At 40.1% G+C, this 24603-nt stretch overlaps 1 protein-coding gene across 5 annotated transcripts; it reads right to left on the minus strand.

Annotated features, from left to right (window-relative positions):
* gtf2a1 (general transcription factor IIA, 1) lies at positions 1-24603 on the minus strand. Of its 5 annotated transcripts, XM_042094266.1 has the most exons (11): positions 24542-24599; positions 24378-24409; positions 22119-22220; positions 21361-21523; positions 19768-19832; positions 5767-5854; positions 4929-5059; positions 4550-4651; positions 3890-4147; positions 2337-2426; positions 1-2230 (listed from the first exon to the last, which is right to left on the minus strand). In XM_042094266.1, exons 2-11 carry the CDS (start codon positions 24405-24407, stop codon positions 2123-2125), a joined length of 1137 nt encoding a protein of 378 aa, XP_041950200.1. In that variant the 5' UTR covers positions 24408-24409; positions 24542-24599; the 3' UTR covers positions 1-2122. The 5 variants fall into 5 exon arrangements, with proteins under 5 accessions (XP_041950200.1, XP_041950202.1, XP_041950201.1 ...); XM_042094268.1 differs by lacking the exon at positions 24378-24409 and having other exon boundaries at positions 24542-24603; XM_042094267.1 differs by having other exon boundaries at positions 5767-5842; positions 24378-24548.

Consider the following 24603-nt stretch of genomic DNA (forward strand, 5'->3'; position numbering starts at 1 on the left):
TCCCAAAATTCAACACACTTTTATTTTTCCCATATTACTTTAATTAAAAGTTTAGCAAAGGCAAAAACTCAATGGGTTTCAGTTCAACAAAATACTAACTTCTCTAATAATTGGTATTCAAAGCACAGCCTTCCAAGGGATGGTCAAGTAATTTACAAAGAACAACCTTGATTCAGAAACAGTATTGTGAATTATACAAACGTAATACATTTCCCTCTCAGAACAGTTCTTCAGACAGCAGCTGAAACGCGTGGTAGATAAACAATTATAAAAACAAAGCAGAGAATACGGTTTCTTTAAAACACCTGCATCATTAAATACCATCCTTTATTTATTCGCCGGTAAGCTGATATTAAACAAATCAAAAAGGCACAAATAAGAAATGGACAGTGAGAAGCACTGGACTATGGAGAAAAAAAAAAAAAAAATATATATATATTTTTGCACACCTATTCTAAAATCTTTTCTAAGAATTTACAGTCACAGAGAAGTGACCTGCAGTTCCATCCAACTGCTATGGTGATGAGAATCATTCAGTTCTGGCGGGAAGAGGGGGTAGGGTGATCTAGTTAGGTGAAATTTCCCTTGATCTCTCACTTACGTGAGTGAGTCACGCCTCAAGCAAATTAGGGCAGGGACTTTTGAGTAGACAAGGAACTAAATGAAACCACTCTGAAAAGAACGACATGATTAAAAGTCAAGCCCAAGACTAGGCTGAAATTGACAGTAGAGCACATGATGGAGTCTTGTCCAGCCAACAGAAGAAAAAACTTTTTTCTCTTTTCATTTTCTAAGAGCACAGTTTGGTACAGTGTGTAACCCCATCCCGCCCCAAATAATTAACAATGGTGCCTGAGCTTTCAGGAATAAATATTCACAAAAAAAGAAAGAAAAAAAAGAAAAACACTACAAAAATAAAAAAACACCCTCTACTTTCTTGTAACATTGGAGGAAGTGAAGTGTCAAGAACATTGTACAGACATTGTTGTTGTAGGCTAACGAAGGACAAGTGACCTGACACACACACGAGACACACAAGCGCACAAAGCCATCGGGGAAAAAGCATGCGGGGGGGGGGGGGGGGCCAAACACAGAGAGTGCAAAAACTCCAATTACACATTGCTACGCTTCTCATTGGTTTAATTCGTTCGTTAAACATGGAAAACAAAACAAAAAGAAGTTCAGTCAATGACGTTTGAGATTGTGGAAATCGAACAAGAACTTGGTTTCATTTACTCAGCTGATATGCTGCTTTGCATCTGCTCGAAATGTTTATACTACATCGCGTATTAACAGCTTGCTCTTCGGCACCTTTGTGTAGTGTTTACCCGCTGGATAAAAAAAGGTTACTTCCTTTATTAACTATTCTTTAAAATAATGGCAGGGTATGAATGTTTGTAGGCTGGGGACCAGGACAGACTAGGCACGTTTCTGTGTGGCAGGAATATAGAACAAGAGAACGGAATTGGGATGTAGCACCAGAATGTGCTGACGTGAGGCTGATAAAAAGAACATGTGCAATCAAAAAGGCTATCTTCATGTTGGTGCTTATTTCGCACACACTCTTGAAGTCACTCTACTTCAAGCCACACTTCATTCCTGCCTTAATGGATTTATTTATTTATTTATTTATTTATTTTAATATTTTGGTCGAAATATGGGCATTATTAATGGTCTGGATGGGTAAAAGTTCAACATGGTCCGCTATCCGTAGATACTTTTTTCTCTCTTCTTGAATTTCTCACTTCACGATTTAGTCGATCGAGGTGATGATCCGAGTGAGAAAACGATTGATTTGTGAAACTTCTTCCACTTTGTGTGATCTGCTAGCAATAAGCTGCCAGTCACTGGCATTCAAGAATTGTGTGTGTGTGTGTGTGTGTGTGTGTGTGTGTGTGTTTATGCCATTAGCGGGATTTGCGACTCACAGTTTTTTTTGTGTGTTTAAAGGGCGTCATCGTATTCCCACACGCCTGCCAACCACACACACACACCAACTGAAATGCATACAGTCCCAGGTCTTGATGTGTCTCTAACATCGGGATTGGACAATTCCAGGCGCCTGTCCCATTGTTTCAATTCCCCCTTTTTTCTCTTCATGTTCGGTTTTGCTGCATTTTGCTTACCACTCCGCATCCCCTATGGCTTTGGAGAACACGTAGTCCCTCCCGTTCAGGTTCATGATGCCGTCTTTCAGAGTGAACTTCCATTTGTTCTTACTTCTGTGAATCTAGAAGTCAAGAAGGTACAGTTCAGATGGTTAGCATTTTACCTTGTCCTCTCATAGGGTAAATTGTGTACATAAAAGGTGGCCTCTTCCACTTTGCCAGATTTACCTTGTCATATTGGCAAACAACTACATTCTCTGTATCGAAAAGCTCTTGATCCTCTTCATCGCTGACATCATCGCTACTGTTAAGGGGTTCCTTAAGAGCAAGAAAAGAACGCCAAAAAATCAGCAATGCTTAAAAGCCTCCAAAGTCCTTAAAGCAACAGTCTGCTGTTGCTTACAAATTATTAAATCAAAATTATTAAAATTATTCTGAAACACTTATTCTGAAATTATTCTGAAACACAACCAATTTTGGCGAACAGAAACGGATGGTCAAAGGCGTAAAGTTTATAGACATTAAAGGTGTGGCCAGTCCACATTCACTCATTTAATGGCGCGACTTTTTGATCAAATGCTGGGTCCAAAAGGGTTGTTCTTATGTTAATCAGTCATGTGTGATTTGGGTGCAACATCCTTCAAACCAATGATGAGTATGACATCGGTCATTCCCTTAACAGCAAACAGCGCAACTTCAAACAGCGAATCAGTATTTTGATAGGCAGCGGCACATTTGAAGGAATCTACTTGCATGCGAGATGTTAACAAGAATTCCACTAAACCTTGCTTTACTAAAACCTGTTTGTGACTAGCAGAGTATAGCCTACATGCATCTGCAACAGGAGTTGCCGTTTACATCTCATGACTGTCTTCAGCGGTGCTTTATATGCGCCTTTCGCTATAGACCAGGTTTTTCTTGGTCAGTGGCATAATGATCTTAGAGGGTGTAAGATAGTGTTTTTTAGATCATGCGCCAGACCACACCTCATGTCGTTAATTGCCACACCCCTGGGTGCAAGGTTTAATAAAAGCGCAGCGCATGGCGAAACTTTCCTCACTTTATTGAGTGTAGGATAAGAACTAGAAAATTCCAAGGAATAACCACTGCATGAAAAAGCAAAACATATGATGTAAAACACACAGTGTAAAAACAGATAATGTAGAGATAGTTACAACGGTTTTGCTTAGGTAGATATGGTTGTTGCAATGCTAATAAAGCTGTTTCTATGATGGTTGCTAGGGTAATCATGTTGGTTCATGGAAACTGACATAGATGCTTTATTTAAATGGTTGCTATGTTGATTGCTAGGTAGGTGGTGGTTTAATATAGTTGGCTGGAGGCATAGTTGATATCTGATATCTGAGCGATTGAAGCTGAATTAGACGCAGACATTTTGGTTAGAACAATAAGGAAGACGACAACTTCAGATAACAGAACAGTGCATTTTTATGCACTGTAATAATAAAAGGAAGACGACGACTTCGGATAACAGAACAGTGCATTTTCATGCACTGTAGTTAAGATAAGTCTTGTGTCGCTCTTTGCGCCACCTTGTGCTGGGTGCACGATAGGGACTTTAATGTATACACATGATTCTGAAACACTTCATGTACATACACATAGAACGTATTGAATTCAGAACCTATTTTCCAGTTCTCTGCCTTAATAGTAAATGCAATGCAGTCTATAGTTGAGAGGACTTGACCCAACTTTCCCATAGCTTTTTAAAACACGTCCACCATTAAGTAAAGGCCACCCAAGTCCTCAGGCAAACCCACCTCCTCCACCTGGCCGTCCTCTCCGCCATCTTTGTCCTTGTCCTCGTCTTCATCCTCGTCATACTCATCCTCCTCTTCCTCGTCCTCCTCCGAGGAGGTGTCCCCAGCACCGTCCACCTGGAGCATCATGGGAGGTTGTTGCTGGGCAGGCTGCTGTTGCTGTTGCTGCTGCGGCTGTTGCTGCTGTTGGGACTGAGCCTGCACCTGTGCAGCACTCACCTGGCCCGGCTGCGTCGTCATGGTTGCCGTCTGCATGACCTTCACAGGAGCGCCATGTTAGAGTATAAACAGGATTATGGGTGAACTGGACAACTAGACACGGTCCATTGGCCAGAACAACAAAACAATGTGAGGCTGACAACACTAATCTTTGAGGGGATTGATTAGCGACAGGCACAAAGTTCAATCTATGGCCAAGTACAGAGTCTCACACAGAACTTTAATCCCAATAATACTATTGTGGTGCTAGTAAATAACACAAGATAGAAAGACAGGAAAGACAGACATAGAAATACAACATATAAAACAGTATGAAAGTATGAAAGATATAAACCAATACAAGAAATCACAGCAGTAGAGCAGAGAACATACATCCTTAGCTAAAATCTTCAGTGTTTGACCACTATTAACATGACAGATAGAGTTGTGTTTAAAGCATACCTGTGCATTCTGCTGTACTTTGTTCCCGGCGAGGACTATCTGTTGGGGCTGGATGATAACCCCTGTTTGTTGGGGGATGCCTCCTTGAAGTGGGGTAAGGACCTGCACAAGGAAACAGGAGGTATGACATTAGACTGGTCCATAGCATTAAAGAGCTGCTGTAAACAACAAGCATAGTCAGACCTACAGTGAAGCAAGGTCATGCGCATTGAGAGTTGAGGTATGGACAAACCCACAAACACATAATTGCACATAACAGAGCTATTTTTACACAGGCAACTCTAACACACTAGAGGTTTCCAAACCAAATGTAGCATTTCAAACCCATGTCTCTGCAAGTGGCTGGATGTAACGTTAGCTGTGTCGGAGTGGTGGGTACCTGCTGGATGACGGGGGCCTGCACTCCTGGCTGCATCTGAGGGAGAACCTGCTGCTGTAGCACCACCTGCTGTTGAGGCTGGATGATGTACTGAGCTCCGTTTGCCGCCCTCACCACCTGAAGGATCTGACCTGGTGAGGGATGGGAGTGGGTTTACATTAGGGTGATGTAGACTTAAAACCATCAGAATATTTCATGGTATTTTTGCAATACAATATGTCGATATAACAATAGTGGCATTCAACAGATTTTCTTCCCCACAAGAGACATATGCATACATCCTTGAGAGGCAAAAAAATAACTCATTAAACATTACACGCTGAGCAATTCTGATAATGCCACTTTGTCAGTTACCAATTTACAGAGCCAGGAGTATGTGTGAAGACTGAAGGCTTTGTCAAATAGTTTACTGGACTAGAATCACACCGGCGCCCTTAATTATGAAATCAAAACAACCCTAGTCAAATTATTTCACCTGCTCAAAACCTTAACACTCCCAAAACTAAAATTGTATATGTATATATATATATATATATATATATATATATATATATATATATATATATATATATATATATATATATATATATATATATATATAAAAATACATTTAGCTTCAAACTATACAAAGGCCATTGATCCTTCTAGTCTTAGCATAATCCTATTAGTGCAAGGTGATAGTGATGTCTATACTGGGGACACCATGTTATATTAAGGCTGCAATTTCCTCATGTGTACCAGGCCACGGAGACCACATAAACATACATGGGCACTACTGATACATCATCATCATCATCATCATCATCATCATCACCACACCCTGGTGAGTGTGAATTACCTTGACTGGTGATGAGCTGCTGATACGGTCCTACCCCTGTGGGCAAAGCCAGTGTGGCTGCGGTTGCAGCTGCACTCTGTAGAAAGGACAACGCAGACAAAAAAACACACATATGAGCACATGAGCACATATTAGCAAGTACTCCACTATGCTTACACATAAACCGCATGGGGTGAACAAATATAGATCGAGTTGGAGTGTGGCTGTGTTAACGGACATTATAAAACCAATAGGAGGTCTTCCTGTTCTACAGCTGACATGTAACTCATTAACAAATATATGAGTGTGTCTCTCTATTCATATAGAAAGGATTCTAGATGTCTATTCTGGATGTCAGAAAGTCTCTGACAATAATTAAGAGGGAAAACTCACATTAAATCATATACCCATTTATTTAGTTCAGCTCAGTATAAATTCATATAAATTCAAAGAAATGCAAGACTCAGAGGAAATCGGTAACTAACTGGCACATACATCAATGGCTACAACTAATGGAATATACAGCACCCTCCACATTTATTGGCACCCCTGGTAAAGGCCAGGACAAGAAGAGGTATACAAATGTCATCTTCCACAAGATCCAGAATGAAAATAAACTATTTTTGCTGTTCGCTGATCATGACCTACTTTTAGGGTTTTGGCAGAGACATCCAGATTTGGGTTTAAAATGTCCAGTCATTTCATGGAGTTCATGATTCCATGAACCCTAATGAGGCTCCCAGGGCATTTGGATTAAAAAAAGTGTTTGTTTTTTTTCTTTCTTTTCTTCTAGACTATTTCTTTGCTATATATTGCAATTGGATTGGGTAATCCAGGACATGGATTTCAGTATTGCTATGAGATGTATTTTTATTATTCCTTATTATTTTTATTTATTTGTTTGTTTGTTTATATTTGTTGATGGTGTGGGGATGACCCTTGCAAACAGATGTGGGTAACCGAATATGTTTACATCCCTCTACCCTCTGTGAAAAGTAGCCTAAGTGTTTTATAATGTTGACAGGCTAGAGATCTGCTAACTATGAGCCATGAAACGGCAACATTATTATATTCACTAACAGAGAAGGTTTTTTTTAACTGTTTAAATAGGCTATGTATCAGTGTGACTCGTTTTTTATGTGACCTGTCCCACCTCTTTGTATGACGTTTAGATGGGATGTTAGAATAATTGGACTCCACCCAGCCCTCTACAATGGCTATATATACCCTTACCCTGCATCTGTTCTGGTTTACACCTGACGAAGACCTGAGTGGTCGAAACGTTGTGCATCATCCACCATTAAACTGGGAGCTTTAGATACAGTGTGCGGATATCTCTTCTTGTATTAAAAAAAAAGTGTCCCAGAATATCACAGCAAGGCTCAATGTTAACTTTTAAAAGTGGTTGTCAGTTTGGCAACCAGGCATGAGGTTTTGGTTGACAAAGCCAACCAAATGTGGTTGTCACAGGGGCAACCAGGGGTGACAAACTGGTTGCCACTTGTAACAATTTGGCAGCCGTTAATGTGGAGCCCTGCATAGACTCTCCACCAAACTTACATTTAGGAATGGGGTTCTTCTTCAGTATGGTTATTATTCTATTTACGCCAAACCCACCTTGAATGGGTGTTGGCAAACAGCTTAATTTCCATCTTACCATAGAACAAGATTCCAGGCAAAGTCCCAGTAGCATTTATCAACTTTGTTTGTTTGTTTTGTAGTTGAATGACAAGAAAGTAGTGCTGCCACTAACGACTAATTTTCTAACGACTAATCTTTCGACTAATTTTTCGATAAAGTCGACTAATCTAAACGACTAATTTTTAAAAAAAATCAAGTGTTTGTTATTTTGTTGTGTCCGTTTTATTTTGAACTCAACTATAGGGAAAGCGTAAAATATATCACCCTACTTTTGTTAGAGTAAGTCAACTGTTGAAAAACATTATGTATTAAAAAAAAACACCCATTTAAAATGCTACCTTCAGATCTGATGTCAGACCTTTGATAGACTTAATTTGTATGCCAGTGTTGCCATGGACATTGACAACTTCTTTGACCTGAGGCCCGGTCATGGCATACTTTGGGGTCATAGGGCCCACCTACATGAAATCTCCACCTCCATCAAATTATCATTATATCACATCACAATTATTATTGTTATGCTATATTGTTATACATGCACTTCAAAGCAGCCAGTGTTTAAAGTGCCTGTTCACAAAAGGTTTGTGAAAACATGCACATCAGAGGACTGCTTTACTATTGTAAAATATAATTACAATAGTTCCATTGCTTTTGCATGGTTGCATGATAAATACTTCTCAAAACAACAGCAATTATATGGGTGTCATCGTTTTGGGCTGTTTCCCTCATGCAAGCATCATACACTGGTAGGCACTGGTATGTCAAATAATATTGACATATTTAATTATGCCACAAGCTTTTGGCCATGTTATTCAAATTTGACTATACAATAGTCTAGATAGTGTATTATAGTCTGTGCTCTGTTTTTATGGAAGTTGCATAAATCCACATTGTTCTATTAAATGTAGCTTCATAATTAAATAGCCTTCCAATAGGTTGAATTGGAGCTTTGCTACCAACATTTTCAAGTGGTTTCAGTTTCTCTTGCCCATTGAATGAACGCTCATAGCACCATTTAATTGTATGCCTCTATGTTTGATGACACCAAATTAGCAAGTATTTCCTACTTTTTGCAGAAGCGGTTTCTTGATCAATTGCGCAGCAAATTATCAGATGAAGCCCCGGGAATAATTTCGCGCCGCAGCTCCGGACCAGCAGTGTCCACGTTACGGCCGGTGCTGGACCGCGCGGCCCATAGTTTGAGAAACGCTGGACTTTGAAAGGCGGCAGGAGTTGAGGACTTTGCAAATGAGCCTAACATCAGCATGTTCAAAGCAAGCAGGCTACAAGCACTTTGCGCGTCTTACCACATAGGTAAGATTTATCAGTTGGCTTGAAAGCTAAAAAAAATATGCGTCGTGACTTATTGACCACGCAAATGACGCACACCTTGATTGTTGACATCACGAGCGGCGGCATGTTCGTTTTAACGTTTTTTTTGTTGTATGAATGAATTACAGTAATGACACGCCGTTGCGTTGTCAACGTGAGACACTCCTCACTTAATTTATTTCAATTTCCACAATACTATATTAGTCAGAGTTTGGACTAGCTCAACCTACTAGCTTAGCTCCCCCCACTTAGCTCTGCCTAAGAATGAATTGCGCTGAAAGCAGGCAGGCGCGCAGCTTTGCTGCTGGCGACAGTTTGCGTGCATAGCGGGGTTTAAAACTGCCAAAGTCTTAGTAGCCTGTTTAACATCCAAAGACAGTCATTGTACAAGAGTTAATAACATAGAGTTAATATAACATTACAGTGAGCTGTTTGAGACCAAAAATAAATAGGCGGTCAATAGTAAAACGACTTTTCGACTAAAAAAATTGCCGTCGACTAATTTTCATGGTCGACTAGGTCGACTAATCGCGGCAGCACTACAAGAAAGCCTATTAAATGGAAGTCACTTCACTTTTTTCAATCCTTTGATACTTTTATCTGTACGTTTCCAACAGCGATTTTTAGCAAGAGAGACATGGGTCCATTTCCAGACAAGTTTGTAATAGTTCCATTGTACCTTCTAAATAATTTTTGTAACACTAATATAGGGGCATTTCAGGTGCCCATTTCCTGACTTAAAGTCAATACACTTTCCCTTATTCAAGTTGTGTATTCTCGTCTTTCCCATGGTGAAGAATGACTAGGGTGTTTGACCTCTGTGTGACTATTTGTATGCCTTAATGAAACAGGTCAGTACTGATTATTTTAAAAGAAGAGCAGTAACCAATATAAATGGAAAAACTAAATGGAAAAAATAAACGGGAAAAAGTTTACTTTTCATTTTGTTCCTAAGATGTATGGCACATTTGTTAACATTATGATCTCTTTATGACTTATCCTCAGTGTTTTCATTGTCACTAAGATAACATTTTTGCTCATCTTTACCAAGAGTGCCAATAAATGTAGAGGGCGCTGTACTTTGTCACACGTTCAAAAGAAAAAAAAAAAAAACATTACTAGATAGAGATTAGATCACAGGAATATTAAAACTGTTTTCCAGCACAATACACAGAGACTATCATCAAGCATCTGTTTCATCTGTGTAAATGGCTTACAATGAATTTGGTAGAGAAGACATGTAACTAGATAATGTGTTTAATTGAACCTACAGAAGCTGGCAACAGATGGCTAGAGGAAAGCAGATGAACAACGAACAACGAGCAACAAACAGCGAGGACATGAAAGAGAGGGAGAATGAGAAGAGTCCAGAAGCGTGCAGCACAGAGAAGTGGGCAGTAGTGTTCCACGGTGTATCGATACTAAAAAGGTATCACGATGCCTCCACGCAAAAAACGATATGATTTCCGACGTTTTTAGAATCGACACTTTATTAAAATTAACGTTCTGTGTCTGCATGAACTGCTGCTCTCATTGCTCCTTGCATGCATCTAAGCAAGTGGGCGTGTCAAGCAGGCAGCTCCGAGTGAGTGACTGCGCAGCCAACGTCAACATACAGTAGTTCTTTGCCGACCGTCCTCGGCCTTGTGGATAAAACAAAAGGTGAAGTGAAATCTGCAACTATTTCGGATACATCGCGAATAGTGAAGGCAAGCCATCAAGTACACAGAGGCCCGTTTGTGAAATATGTTTCAAAGTCATTTAAAAGCAGTAGGCTATGCATGGAACTTGGCTAAACACCTCGCAGACATATCCCAACATTTTTGTTCAAAGAACGGCAGGTAAACGAATATGCTATAGAAAACACGACTACATGGTTAGGGCCAAGTTCTTCTCTTCTGTTTTAGTCTAGCCTAAGTGAAACGAGTAAGGTTCTCTGGGATAAAGCCAACCTTCCTTCATCAATGAATTTTGACGAGACATAACGAGCTGTAATCATTTTGACGAGACATAACGAGCTGTAATCATAGGGTGCTAACGTGATGAAAGCGCAATGTTCACGCCAGAATAACATTACCATAACTTGTAAACAATCTATTTCATGTTCGGTCAGTACTACTGGTAATATTTGTCATGGCATGTAGACTGCAATTTGTTCAATAAGTATTGCCCAGATGTAGGATAGGCTACCCGAAATGCGCTAATTAAAGCCCACAGCATATAATACCACCAAAGCGTGTTGAGTCCTAATAATAATAGCGGCTTATTGTTACGTTGTAGCAAATCATGTTATCAAAGAAAATAGACGTAGGCTAATGTAGGAATGCACACAGACATATTGCAACAGGTAATGGTGTAGGCCTATCTGACGAAGACCTGAGTGGTTGGAACGTCGTACTTGTACACTGGGCGCAAAGAAGACCATCCTCACATTTTTCCCTTTGCAACTGTCAAAGAAATCCCATGAACACGGGAAGGCCTAGGGAAGCCTATACTGTACATCAGATGGCCTAAAGATTAGGCCCCTCTGCATAGCATTCAGTGATTTGCATGCAGTAATTTCAACACTGACCTTGATCTAGCCTAGTTTGGCTATTTAAAGCTACTTTATTGGCAAAACACAACACAATGTAAATGAACTATAACAAAAAATAAAGGACTTAAAATCACACAAAGTAGGCCTACTATTCTACTGACTATAAAAATAATAATTATGTAGGAAGTTTAGAACCCAGAATTGACCTGCACTACCTAACACTACAAAAGTGCACCGAATTCAACACAAATGACTCAATACACTTGGAGGAGGTATGAGTCCTTTCTTTTCCAGATATCTTAGGATTTCGCCGTAGTATCGTTTCAGTATCGAGCATCGTGATATTTATGGCAGGTATCGTATCGAAGTCATAATTTTGGTATCGTGACAACACTAGTGGGCAGAGACAGAGAGACAGACATACACACACACACATATATATATATATATATATATATATATATATATATATATATATATATATATATATATATATATATATATATATATATATATATGAATGAGAGAGAGAGAGAGAGAGAGAGAGAGAGAGAGAGAGAGAGAGAGAGAGAGAGAGAGAAAAACAGAGAAACAGAGAGAGAAACAGAGAGAGACACAGAGAGAGACACAGAGAGAGAGAACACAGGCATAAAAATGCTCAAGAGACCAAGCTCGAAGAGCATTCTATGCAATATATAAAACTTTAAAGAAATTCCAACCCCGATCAAAATTTGGCTTAAAATAATTGACTCACTCAGTCATTACACCAATCTCTCAGAAATTTGGGGTCCAGCTTTACTGCGATCAAAAAAATCTTGGGATAAATCTGTAATAGAAATCTTACACAAGCTGTGCAAAATCCTCCTACATGTACATAGAAGTACACCCAACCATGCCTGCAGGGCTGAATTAGGTTGTTTCCCCATGTCCCTGGCAATCACAAAAAAATCCATACAATTCTGGATGCACTTAAAAGGTTCAGACCCTCAAAATCTAAACCATAAAGCACTACTTGAAAATTCAACAGAACCAGATAAAGACAACCTCTTAAATTTGATTATAAACGACAATGACATTAGTGATACAAAACCAATACTACTAAAAGATATCCACAATAACAACAAAAATGCCTACATTTCCCAATGGTTAGAGAGAGACAGAGAGAGAGAAAAAAGCTTACAAAAAGCCTTCAGACCTAAGTTTATAGGAATAGCTAAACATATAATAAACTAGATGTACAGCAGAGTGGTACAAAATATGACCGCCGCCCAGTCCAGCACATTTTTTCCACAAAAATAAGTCACGCTGAAAGGCATATATAATTCTAACGGTCTCACTGAATTGCATTATGCAAACTCAATTCTCACTGGTATCTGCTAGACAACAAGTATCAAAACATGATTAGTTAATAGATTTCACATGTAAAATACATTTTATACAACCCCACCCCCATTTTGCCTGTTCATAATTTTGAGAAATTCTTGAATTGTGTGAATGTGTGCGTGTACATGTTTATGTTTATGTGTGTGGGTGTGGGTGGGTGGGTGTCTGAGATCATGAGTGAACTACCTTAAGTAGTGTGTGTGTGTGCCTGTGTATGTGCATGTGCATGCATGCGTACATATGTCTACTGTGTGAGTATGTGTCATACGTATGATTACCGTGAATGTATGTGTGTGCGTGTGTATCTGTTTATGCACATGTGTGCATATGGAATGGGTTAACATGACCCCTGGAGGCAAACATACGTAAAAAATTGGTCATCCTAGGCCCTACGGTTCTCAAGATATTCACAGAAAACTGTTGGTGTACGGTCACTAAATGTACACATAAATTATTGTATTGTATGGCCCCCCATGAACGAAAGTTCATGAAACTTGGCATGCATTCGGAGGGTGTCATAATGATCCTACACTTTCAATTTCGTGCAGTTTTGACCATGTCAGCCAGAGATATTGTGATGAAAACACCTAATTTTTTGCTTTTTAATTTTTAACTAGGTGGCGTGAGATCCATATAAAGGTAGAGTTGCGACAACTCCATTGACGCTAATGTTCCATTTTTTTCCAACAATGGCAGCTAATGGAATCCTCAAATAGTTCCCGGAAGTTAACAATTAATAATAGCAGCAGTGCAGTTACAGCAGTATAGACTGTTTGTAGCCAACATTTCAGACTCATATTTACATTCCTTTGCCTCATCCGAATAATAATAATAATAATAATAATAATAATATCAGTAATAGTAGTAAAGTAATAGTAGGCTATCAATAGCCTAATTATAATATTAAACGATTTATGTATCGACTTAGCCTGGCTAGCGCCACCACTTCTCAATGAGACGTGGTCTGGGAACCAAACGTTCATTTTCTCGTATTTGAAAAAAATGTCCAGATCCGTTTATTGGGTGCCACGGATGTCTATCAAATGCGTCTGTGCATAGCTCATCATCATCTTGCTTTCACACCTGTTCTGTGATTGGTTCCCTATCTCAGGCGAAAATTTGCTCCATGGTCTCCAGGCTGCCTTAGCAGCGTGAATCAAATTGCGCGCAAGGCAGCATGGGAACACCCAGGCTAGTATCGACTATGACTTGCTAGTATCGAGTATCGACTATGACTGCTGCTCAGTCTTTATCAGCTCATCAAATAAAATAACCCTTGCCTACCCCATTTCAATTAGGCAGCACTACACCACCACGAACAAGCTGTCATTAAGTGTTTGCGTTTAGTAGGCCTACAACTTTTATGATGTGACGTTCCTTGGGCATTTAGCTTCACCATCACGTCAAGTTGTAATGTATGTGCAATGCTCATCTAGGCTATAGATTTAAGTGGCTTAAAGGCAGCAAAAGTGGGATATAGTGCAACTGCTTCCCCAAAACAATTCCTCCATAACTGTGTATTTAATCATTTGATATGTGGATAACTTTCAGTGGACTAAACAAAAATTTTGTTATCACAAGGCTAGCTGGTTCGTTATATGGTGAAGCATATAGCCAACTTGTTTGCAGCAGTGAAGCCGAGTTTGTTGTTAACATTGTTGGTAACTGTCAGGGAATTTAACCCCAACATATAGATACAAGAACCACAACACGTAGTATGGCTTTGCCCACAAACTCTGGTACCAAGAGGAGAGCCTGCTAATGTAAGGAAGAATTCCTCACACCATCAGTCTCTGCAGTCCAAAAGTTGTGTCTTTTATTGTACAGATGCACACAGAAAATAGGAAGCAAGACATAGCGACTTCATTGTGACATACTCTTATGTCACCCACACACAGACAGGGTGCAGTTCCTGTCTGTCTGGGTACACACTTAACTTGTACTCTCTGTTCTTAGAACTCAGCACAACAATATTTCTGCTTACACAAATTGTTTTACAATGATAATTTCCTGACGGTAACATAAACGTTTCTTCAGTTAGGAACAGTAGCCTACTGTTTTTTTTTATGTTGCATTCATTTTCATTGGCAAGCTAGCCGAATATGCATGAGAACCTATATAGATTTGAGGGAGCTGCAGCAGCATCAGCGGTCATATTAACACAGCAGGCACTAGCCCAGCGAAGGATCATGTAAACCCCCATCCCCAGAAACCAGTTTCAAACCAAGCTTGCGCTGATATGATGCATGATCACTGATCAAATTGCTATTTTCTGACAGGATGAGCACAACCATGCAGGTTCTCTGAATCTCAAGATCTTTAGCCTAGCATCTTAATGCTGTATTCACAGCACGGTGAATGACAAACGGTGACAAAATACTGTTGTTTATGAGTTCATAGCCTGGTTATTTATTAAGGACTACATCACATTTTATATGTTATTATGATAACTCGCATCGCATTACCATGGGGTTACTGTGTAGGTAATGCTACGGTTAACTTAACATGCCCACCATTACACTGGAGAGATGTTAGAAAACTTTTAAACTTTTTTTTTTATTCTCCCGAGACGCTAGCTACTTAAGGTAGTTCACTCATTGTCTCAGATCAGTGAAGAACTACCAGAGAAAACGTTGGGGAGAAAACTCAAACAAGTTAATGTTAGACCTAGACTAGCTGTGTTACAGTTTCTCGTTGCAAAATTAAAATCTCCATGCGCTTTTGTAGGCTACACGCAGTCTCAAAAACACTGTTTAGAGCTCTTGAGTCACGTACTAGGTCATTTTGTTATAACGATAATTTAGATAGGCCTAGGTTACACTTATGGGGAGGGTGCTATTGTGTTTTCTAAAGAATCTCCCGTCTTGGTTTTGTACAGAAATTAATATCGACACATACGTAATAGGGAAAAAAAGGTCACCTTCCGATATTTAGCAGGCTACGGTCTGGAATTTAATTTAATATTGTTGTAATGGTAGGATAACTACACAGTTTACACAATAATTACACTGTGTTATAAATATTGTATTTCAATGCATTTATTGTCTGTCAATTACCCAAAATTGTGGCTCTGTCTCTCATTGAACAGTAGCTTATTTAATGCATTTAATCCATTGTCAATAACTTCCGGGAACTTTTTGAAGTTTACATGAACCACGTGACCTTACCGAATTTTGAACACCGATTGTCGCAACTCTACCTTTATATGGCTCTGGGTGGCGCTATACATGAAATATGTGGTAATGTGATGGGTTGACATGGCCACTTAAGACGAACATACAAAAAAAAGGTGGTCCTCCTAGGCCCTACGGTTCTCGAGATATTCACAGAAAACTGTCTCCGGCCACCTACAGGCCAGTTGGTGTATAGTAACATATATTAATTTATTGTTTGGCTCCCCATGAACGGAATTCCACAAAACTTGGCATGCATTCAGAGGGTGTCATAATGATCCTACTATGTTAGGTCACAGATACCTGCGATTACAACACCTCATTTTTACTTTTTTGTGTTTAACTAGGTGGCGCTATACATGAAATGAGTGGTTATGGAATGGGTTGACATGGCCCCTTGAGATCAACTTACAAAAAAAAAGGTGGTCCACAGAAAACTGTGTCTGCCCTACCCTCCTTTCGGGGGGTCCAGTCCAGCAGGGGGGCTACAGATCAAAACGAAAAACGATGGTTCCATGCTATCCATGTGGGGTTACATGCCCACCAAGTTTCGTGTACCCCGGTCTTTCAGTGTCCCGGGAATCCTTGACGGAAATTTGGGCATGCGAAAAAGGAAAAAAAAAATAAAATAAAAATCTGACTAAACCTATATGACCGCCGCTTCGCTGCGCGGCGGTCATAATAAAAATAAAGGAAAAATATTTGGTTGTTTCATTGATTTCAAAAAAGCCTTTGAGTTTGGCATGATGGTCTCTCATTAAAACTAATTGAAAATGGCATTGGAGGAAAACCTTATGACATCAAAGATATGTACAACAACAACAGGTGTTGTGTGAAAATCCATGACAAAAGAACGAAATACTTGAACAGGTTAAAGGAGTTCGACAAGGTTGCAGTTTAAGCCCAACACTATTCAACTTATACATTAATGATCTTGCAACAGACATTGAGAAATCGAAATATCTAGGACTCACAATACAGGGGAGGGAAATTAAATGCCTCTTATTCGCCGATGACTTGCTACTGCGATCATCAAGTGAGGAGGGTTTACAAGAGAGCCCAATTCTAGAAAACTATTCTCAAACCTGGAACCTCCCAATAAATATAGATAAATCCAAGGTAATGATATTTGGGAAAAAAGCTCGCTCTAAAGGGAGCAAAAACGACTTCACCCTTGGGTGAGATAAGCCGTCAGGTGACAAACTATAATTACTTGGGCCTGACAATTTCATCATCAGGAAGTTTTGATTTGGCAATAAAAGACTTAACCGATAAAGCACGTAAAGCCTACTACTCAATAAAAAAAAATAAAAAATAAAAATAAAAAATAAATAAAAATCGGTATACCAACTCAACCCTCCAGTCAGATTGTGGCTGAAAATGTTTAACTCTGTCATCAAGCCCATTATTTTGTATGGGAGTGAGATTTGGGGCACCGAGTACCAATTCAATTATGATGCATGGGACAAAAGCCCAATTGAAATATTTCATCTTGAAGTCTGCAAAAACATCCTAGGAGTACACAGACATGCATCAAATCTTGCTTGCAGGGCAGAACTTGGCCGATTTCCTCTTTTAACCGATATACAGAAAAGCGCATCCAAATTTTATTATCATTTACTTTTTTTCCAACACCAATGCATGTCATTACAGTACCCTTCTACGAAGACGAAAACACCCAGAGAGTGATCCCTTTCAATACCTAAGAGCAAAATATGACCTAAATGTAATGGACATTATGCAGGCAAAACTGAAACTCACTGAAAAAACTACACAAGATGAGTACTACGAATATTGGCTAAACAATATTGAACAATCCAACAAATTGAAATGTTTCCAAAAAATCAAAACCAATTATGAATTTGCATCTTATTTAAAAGAAATTACAGAGTACAATCAAAGAAAATTACTAACATCTTATAGATTAAGTGAACACTCCCTGGCCTTAGAAATGGGAAGACGCAGGCAAACCTGGCTTCCCTGGGAGGAAAGGCTGTGTTTGCAGTGCAGTGAGGGAGTAGTAGAAGATGAAAAACACTTCCTCACTGAATGCAGTAAATTCAGCACAGCCAGGAACCAATATTTCCTTCAATTCAGCCAAATTATACCTCAATTTGAACTATTAGAAAATGTAGACAAGCTCCCATACTTGTTGGGAGAGCATACAAGTTGTGTAAAACTAGCTGCACAGTACCTGTTAACATGTCATAAATCGAGGAAGTGAGTGACCCATATTGATTTATATCAGTGGTCCCCAAACTTTTTCTTCCGAGGGCCAGCTTACTATGCCTGGCTGTAAGAGAGGGCCAGAGACTCTGAGTATATCAGTAACCATAAATAGCTTAGTGCTGTGAACCAACAGCAGTCTACCTTAGTTGAATATTCCATTACATTTAATCTATAGGCTATTGCAATTTAATGCCATTGTTAGCGGTGTTTATATTGCCATCATGCCATATCAGTGTAAAATGTAAATAATACTAATAAAAAGACTTTTGTATTCCCAAAAGTATTAGCAGGTAGTCCCAAAAGTGTATTTCATTAAAAATGTGTGAACTCTGAAAATTTAAAGTTCTCAAACTATGAGAATTTTTTTGAAGTGCTTAAGTGGTCTGAAATGACCACCATTCTAGCCGTGGCCTACTGGTTAGCGCTTCGGACTTGTAACCGAAGGGTTGCCGGTTCGAACCCCGACCAGTAGGCAAGGCCCTTGAGCACTTCAGCCGTGGCACCTAAGGCACCTAACCCCTCACTGCTCCCAGAGCGCCGCTGTTGTTGCAGGCAGCTCACTGCGCCGGGATTAGTGTGTGCTTCACCTCACTGTGTGTTCACTGTGTGCTGAGTGTGTTTCACTAATTCACGGATTGGGATAAATGCAGAGACCAAATTTCCCTCACTGGATCAAAAGAGTATATATACTTATACATTCTAACTTTCACTCACCTGAACTTGTGAACATTGTATGAACATTTGAACAAATAAAAATAATTATCCCAGAAATATGTCTTGAATATAAGTTAGCTAGTTATTAACAATTCATTAATAAACTTTTAGAATACTTTGAGCACTGATGCAGTCAGCATAGGCCTCTTACATTGTTTGCAGATAGGCCTACATTTCATTCCGTTTTTGATGGCAAACGCGAAACAGCGCCAAAACAACCACCAGTGGACAGAACGAGTATTACATGTGTACTGTTAAGACTCGCCATAGAGAATGAATGGGGGAAATTGCGGAGGTTATAGTTTGACGATGTCGTACTCCCGTGCGGGCCGGTTGCTATATACCACGGACATGTTTTGGGGGGCCACCCAAAATGAGGTGGCGGGCCGTAGTTTGGGGACCACTGATTTATTTCAATAATCAATACCCATGATAGCACATTGATAAACATACAGTATTACTATACATACTATACTGTATCATTATACATTCCATTTATTATTCTCTCTTTTTAATTATCATTGTTATTATTATTATATTTGTATTTTTTAAACAGATATTGTATCTGTTGTTTTGTTATACGTTTGCTTTGGCAACACTGCTTCATTGAGTAATGCCAATAAAGCGCCATTGAAATTGAGAGAGAGAGAGAGAGAGAGAGAGAGAGAGAGAGAGAGAGAGAGAGAGAGAGAGAGAGAGAGAGAGAGAGAGAGAGAGAGAGAGAGAGAGAGAGAGAGAGAGAGAGCATGCAAGATGTGTTTTGAGCTGGAAACCTGCTCCCTAATCCTGTCTGAGAACCGCGGCTCTTGCTAATCGATTTCCTGGGCCCCTCCTCCGCCCATCTGTCCCCAAGATGCCCAGCTGGACGGCCACAGTCACGCCAACAGCCCCCTCCTGCGCCCTCCAAGAACGAGACAGCAAGGGAGGACCGCTAGCCATTACTACAGAAGAACAAACGGTCTGCCAAACCATCGTCATCTGGTCATGTTACAGTTACGTCAACCCCTGACTCACCATTCCCGTTGCATTCATGGCCTGGAGGATCTTGGGATCCTGAACGATGACTTGCTGCTGTGGAGCTGTGGACAGCAGGGGAGGTAGTGATGAAGAGGGTTGAAGAGGCGGAGGGGTTTTTCATGCACACACACACATAGCTACACCCTTGATGCATCAACAATTCAGAAAATTAGGCCTAATTTAACAATCTAATGGCCAAAATGGACAGTGTTGAGAGATGATGTGGGCAGGAAAAACTAATGAAAGCACAGTTTTCCATTAAATAAAGGAAGCAGTCACTCACAGGTAATTATTTTTTAAAAAGGCTGTCTGGCTTTTCAATAATAAAATACAATTTCACTCCTTATTTAAAGCGCAACTCTCGCCAAAATGCATCCTAGAATGTTTTTGTGAACGTACCCGAGTCAAACTTTCGTTTAAAAGCATAATTACGTCCGAATGTTACTTGGTTTTTCTGCTCGCCGCCATCTTGCCAGTCAAGGAGAGTTGTCCAAAACCTTTCTTTTTAGTAAACTATGTGTACACAAACAATGTTCTCAATGCTCGAGTTCATGTGTAGACACACCGATGACACTTCAATCAAAGTTTCATGTTGTGTCGAGCCTTCTTAGCGTTTTAAAAATAGTGATTTTGACACGATCATGTATCAAAATAGTAGTGCCCCTAGGATTCCCATTCAAAAGGCCATTTCACCCGAAAATGGCAACGTGGACAAGCTTAAAATGGGCGCTTCGGACGTAATTATGCTTTTAAACGAAAGTTGGATTTGCATTTTGGCGAGCATTTCTTGCTAAAATCACCCTACATGACTCACGTCAGATAACTGTAGTGTTCGCAATACACAACATCAGTTTTTGTGATCACTTTAACCCTTAAAGGTGTAGGTTTTTGAACATTCTAAGTTCCGCAACAATTAAAGGTTCTAAAATTCTATGTTGAATTCAATGAACCCAGATATTCTTTAGAATGTTAATTTCCCAACATTCCCGACGGTATTCCTTTAAGGGTTAAACCCAAAACTGCATTTTACTGGTCAGCAGATGTTGAGAAATTGACTAGGTGAAGCCCAGCCATCAAAAGTCAAGTCATCGAGTTTTTAAGTCACAGACTAGTCAAAGACTATAATTTTGCAAGGACTAGGGATTGCAACTAGAAGACTGAAGACTGCAACTATATTCCTTTAAATTATTTTCCATCGCGCACTAGATATCAAAAGAAACTCAAACAATAGCCTACTCATATCAAAGTCATATTTTCGTGTTTCTGCAGCATTGTTTAATGTATGACATCCCTAACTGATATAGAGTTGATCTGTCACATGGAATAACGGACTAATAATTTGATATTTAGTTTCTTATAAATTATCATATTCATGGGTTTCATCAGGTCCCTTGCCACAGGTGTATAAAATCAAGCACCTAGATTATGAATGCAGACTGCATAGTGCTTGATTAAAGCACCTGTGGCAAGGGACCTGATGAAACCCATGAATAGGCTCCAGCTGTTGCCTACTTTGCCCCTTCCTGTTTGGTGTTGGAGTGAGTTCACTATTAGGGCTGAACAATGAATTGCATTTGTGTGTCCCCTCACCCTGCTGCTGTGGGGGCAGGATGACCTGGTGCTGGGTCTGGGTCTGCTGTTGGCTCTGTTGGACTTGCTGAGCCTGCTGCTGCTGCTGCGCCTGCAGAGCTTGCTGCTCCTCAGTGTGGAAGCCCTCCACTGCCTTTGACTGCATCAGCTTATTCTCCCAAAGCTGCGACCAGAGCATGAGGATGAATAATTGAACAATTCGGTGTGAGTGAGTTAGTGTGCGAGGGAGACGGGGACTGATCGCAAGTTAGTTTTGGTGCAGCACTTTAAGGAACTTCTTCCACCCAGCCACTGCAGCCTCTCCACTGCTCATCATCAAGGCTGTGAGAGAGTGACCATAATGGCTATGGAAAGTGTGTCATATTTCAGTGACCTGTCCATGAAATTGCAGAGCAGGCTCTAGGTTGCAGTTGCCAGACCCCAATATTGGCAAGTGTACTTTCCCTTACATATGAAACTAAATATTATACTTAAGGTGACGATACATGTGACAACCTTTTGAGCAATGTTGCTGGACAACCATATAACCAGTCCAATGTGTTAATCATAAAAATGTTCCTACTATTGATTAAAGTAAGGCAATGCTAAGAGATCACTGGTAATTCATTTGAACAAAACTCAAGAACACTGACCAACAAAACTGCTCAAAAAATTGCCTTGCACATCAGCTCTTCTCTGTTTGCATTTCATAATGTAAAACTATATGATACAAAATAAATGCACCGAGCAAACACTATATTATAACAATTTTTTTTTACCGTTCTGAGCTCCATAAGTACTTGTTCATCCACACCCTCATCCAGAAAGAGTTCCCGTACTTCATTGATGACATCATCAATCACAGACCTGTACAGTTTAGGCTAGGGCATAGAATAAAAGAACATTCCACAGAGTCAACTGTTAGGCTGAGCATATAGACAAAGCTAAAAAAAGAGTAGTACATAATCAATCACAGTCAACTGACACATAAATACCAGTGTGACCTATGCAATGGCAGATGGGACTTGTAAGGACGGCATGGGAGAACTGTTAAAAGTTCTTCATTACAATTTGCTAAGTGTAGTTCTCAGCTATTAAGTTAGCTGTGGTGTGTTAACCATTATGACATACACTAGGGTTACGGAAACTGACACAGAATGACAGATAGAGCAGAACATAAAAGAACATGTAGCCTACACCGCTTTTATTTGCTGTAGGCATTTCTCAGTAAACAAGTTTGTGGACAATAAGAAAGTGGTTTTGAGTAAACGTGTTACAGTTAATGACCATGTCTGCATCAAATGGTTGTCGTGGTAACATGAACAATGTAGTTCAGAACGTACGCCAGCAGCTACAAAACACCACATTTCCAAAGAGAACTCGGACGGACTAGTTTTTCTGGTGTCTTTGTGACTTCCCTTTTTGAGCCAATATCTTATTACATGTCCGAGCCGACCTAGCAACATTAAACACGAGGCGGTTGCTTAAAAGCTCTTGAGCGCAACGATGGCAAACGAGACCAACCCGCGTAAAGGCACTCATTTTATTGTTCCACCTTTTGAACTAGGCTAGCTACTTTGTTGCGAACACCAGAAGCTACCCCAGCTACGGGAAATACTACTAAAAAAAAAACCGTTACTGCGACGCCATAAAAGGCTCCCTAAAGCCCGCACCGCTAGTCCGGAGCAGAAAATGGTCACCTAAATAACGACAGAGGCCACTAGCCTTGTCGTGTCCGCGGCATGGACCTCCCTCTCCCAGTCTGTCTGCTCACTATTTAAAGCGCAGTCTGGTGTTTATATGTAGTGCCGGTGACGTAGCGTTGAGTAGCACCTTCCCATCCCGGGCAGTCTATATTAGAGAGCCGATATGGCTGTATAAAACCAAGCGGTGGAAAGGAGGAGGGTCAGAAGCGCCTAGAGAGTGGAGGGATGGGAGCCATTACGACGAAACGTTTCCACGCACGCCACAAGGGTGTCGAGACATTTTGGATTTCACTGCACGACCTAGTTCTCATTATTTTGTTCAGTGCCATGTTATGTTTGTTTTCTTTTTTAATAGCACGAGGGGGTGAATGTGAAGTGCATTACTGTGGACGCACAACATGAAGAGGGTTTCAAGCTATTCAGCTGTATTCAAGGAAAGGTGGAGAAATTGAAAGACACGGAGATGAAATGAGCTTTGTAGCCAAGCTAAATTTATCAGGAATAGTAGCACTGCCAGCAGAGTGGAATTTTGTGGAAACGGGCTTAGGAAACTGCGCTTCAGATGAGAAGGTGCTTTCCAACTGGAACGCGAAGGCTGTCTGGCTGGCTAACAGCTAGAACTAGCTAGCCAGCTAACATCAACTGGCTAGTAAGCTAGTGACACAGCAATCACCACGTCAATACATTTACTACACTCTGCCTTGATATCCAGAGACTATAATTAACATAACTGATGGCTCATAATGGTCAACATCACGCTAAACAGTTAGGGGGGAGAAATCCCAACAAGTTGGGACATTTCCGTTCACGGTAGTTGACAGCTAACGTTAATCCACAGAACAACGTGGGGGAAAACTTACCATTACGTTAGTAAGAAAACCATACCTAAGATTTAAGCAAGAAGGTTACGTTCAACCTTGCTTTGCCAAAATTTGTTGAAATAGTTGAAACGATATTCCAGCTTCACAATCTATGTCACCAAAGCACTTAATAACCCACTAACGTTAACCACTTTTCCTCTGAAAATCATTGCTACTAGCTAATCAATTTGCGTCCCCAGTACGCCATGACCAGCTTGCTGCCAGCTGTAACGCAACGTTAACTACAAGGACTGTGTGGTTTCAAAATAGGTTAGCGAAGGTAAAATGGCCGATTGTGATGGCTACCACTTTTATTAAAACCAACTTCAAGAGGGTTTGACAAACTGCAATCGTATTTCACTGATTTGATTCAACACCAAAGCGATGGCTGAAAAGACACCATTTGCCATTGCACAGCTAGCTAGTCTCACTGACTGCCTAGTGTCTACACTTGTCTTAGATTGATCCTTACCACTGGGTTCGAGTTAGCCGAGCTCGCCATTACTAGCGTTGTGTAAAATCACACGAAAAACAAGCGAGGACAAAGAGCAAAAGCAAAAAAATACTCTAAAACATTGAAGTGACTATTTTAAAAGTAGCCGGTATAACTTTTACAAATAAAACACAGATGTTTACGGTCTTATGCACAGTTCCAGGGCTGCACCTTCCCAGCCGTCCTCTCCCCGTCGTTGTCCTCC

This window comes from Alosa sapidissima, chromosome 6 (genome assembly GCF_018492685.1).
Source record: "Alosa sapidissima isolate fAloSap1 chromosome 6, fAloSap1.pri, whole genome shotgun sequence".
NCBI classification, from domain to species: Eukaryota; Metazoa; Chordata; class Actinopteri; order Clupeiformes; family Clupeidae; genus Alosa; species Alosa sapidissima.

Excerpts from the sequence above, each read along its gene's own strand:
- gtf2a1 (XM_042094266.1), bottom strand. The coding sequence starts at position 24,407 with ATGGCGAGCTCGGCTAACTCGAACCCAGTG. Across the intron at positions 21,524-22,118 it reads TACTTATGGAGCTCAGAACG|CTTTGGGAGAATAAGCTGAT; the intron begins GTAAAAAAAAAT and ends CTCTGGTCGCAG. Across the intron at positions 19,833-21,360 it reads CCTGCCCCCACAGCAGCAGG|CTCCACAGCAGCAAGTCATC; the intron begins GTGAGGGGACAC and ends TGCTGTCCACAG.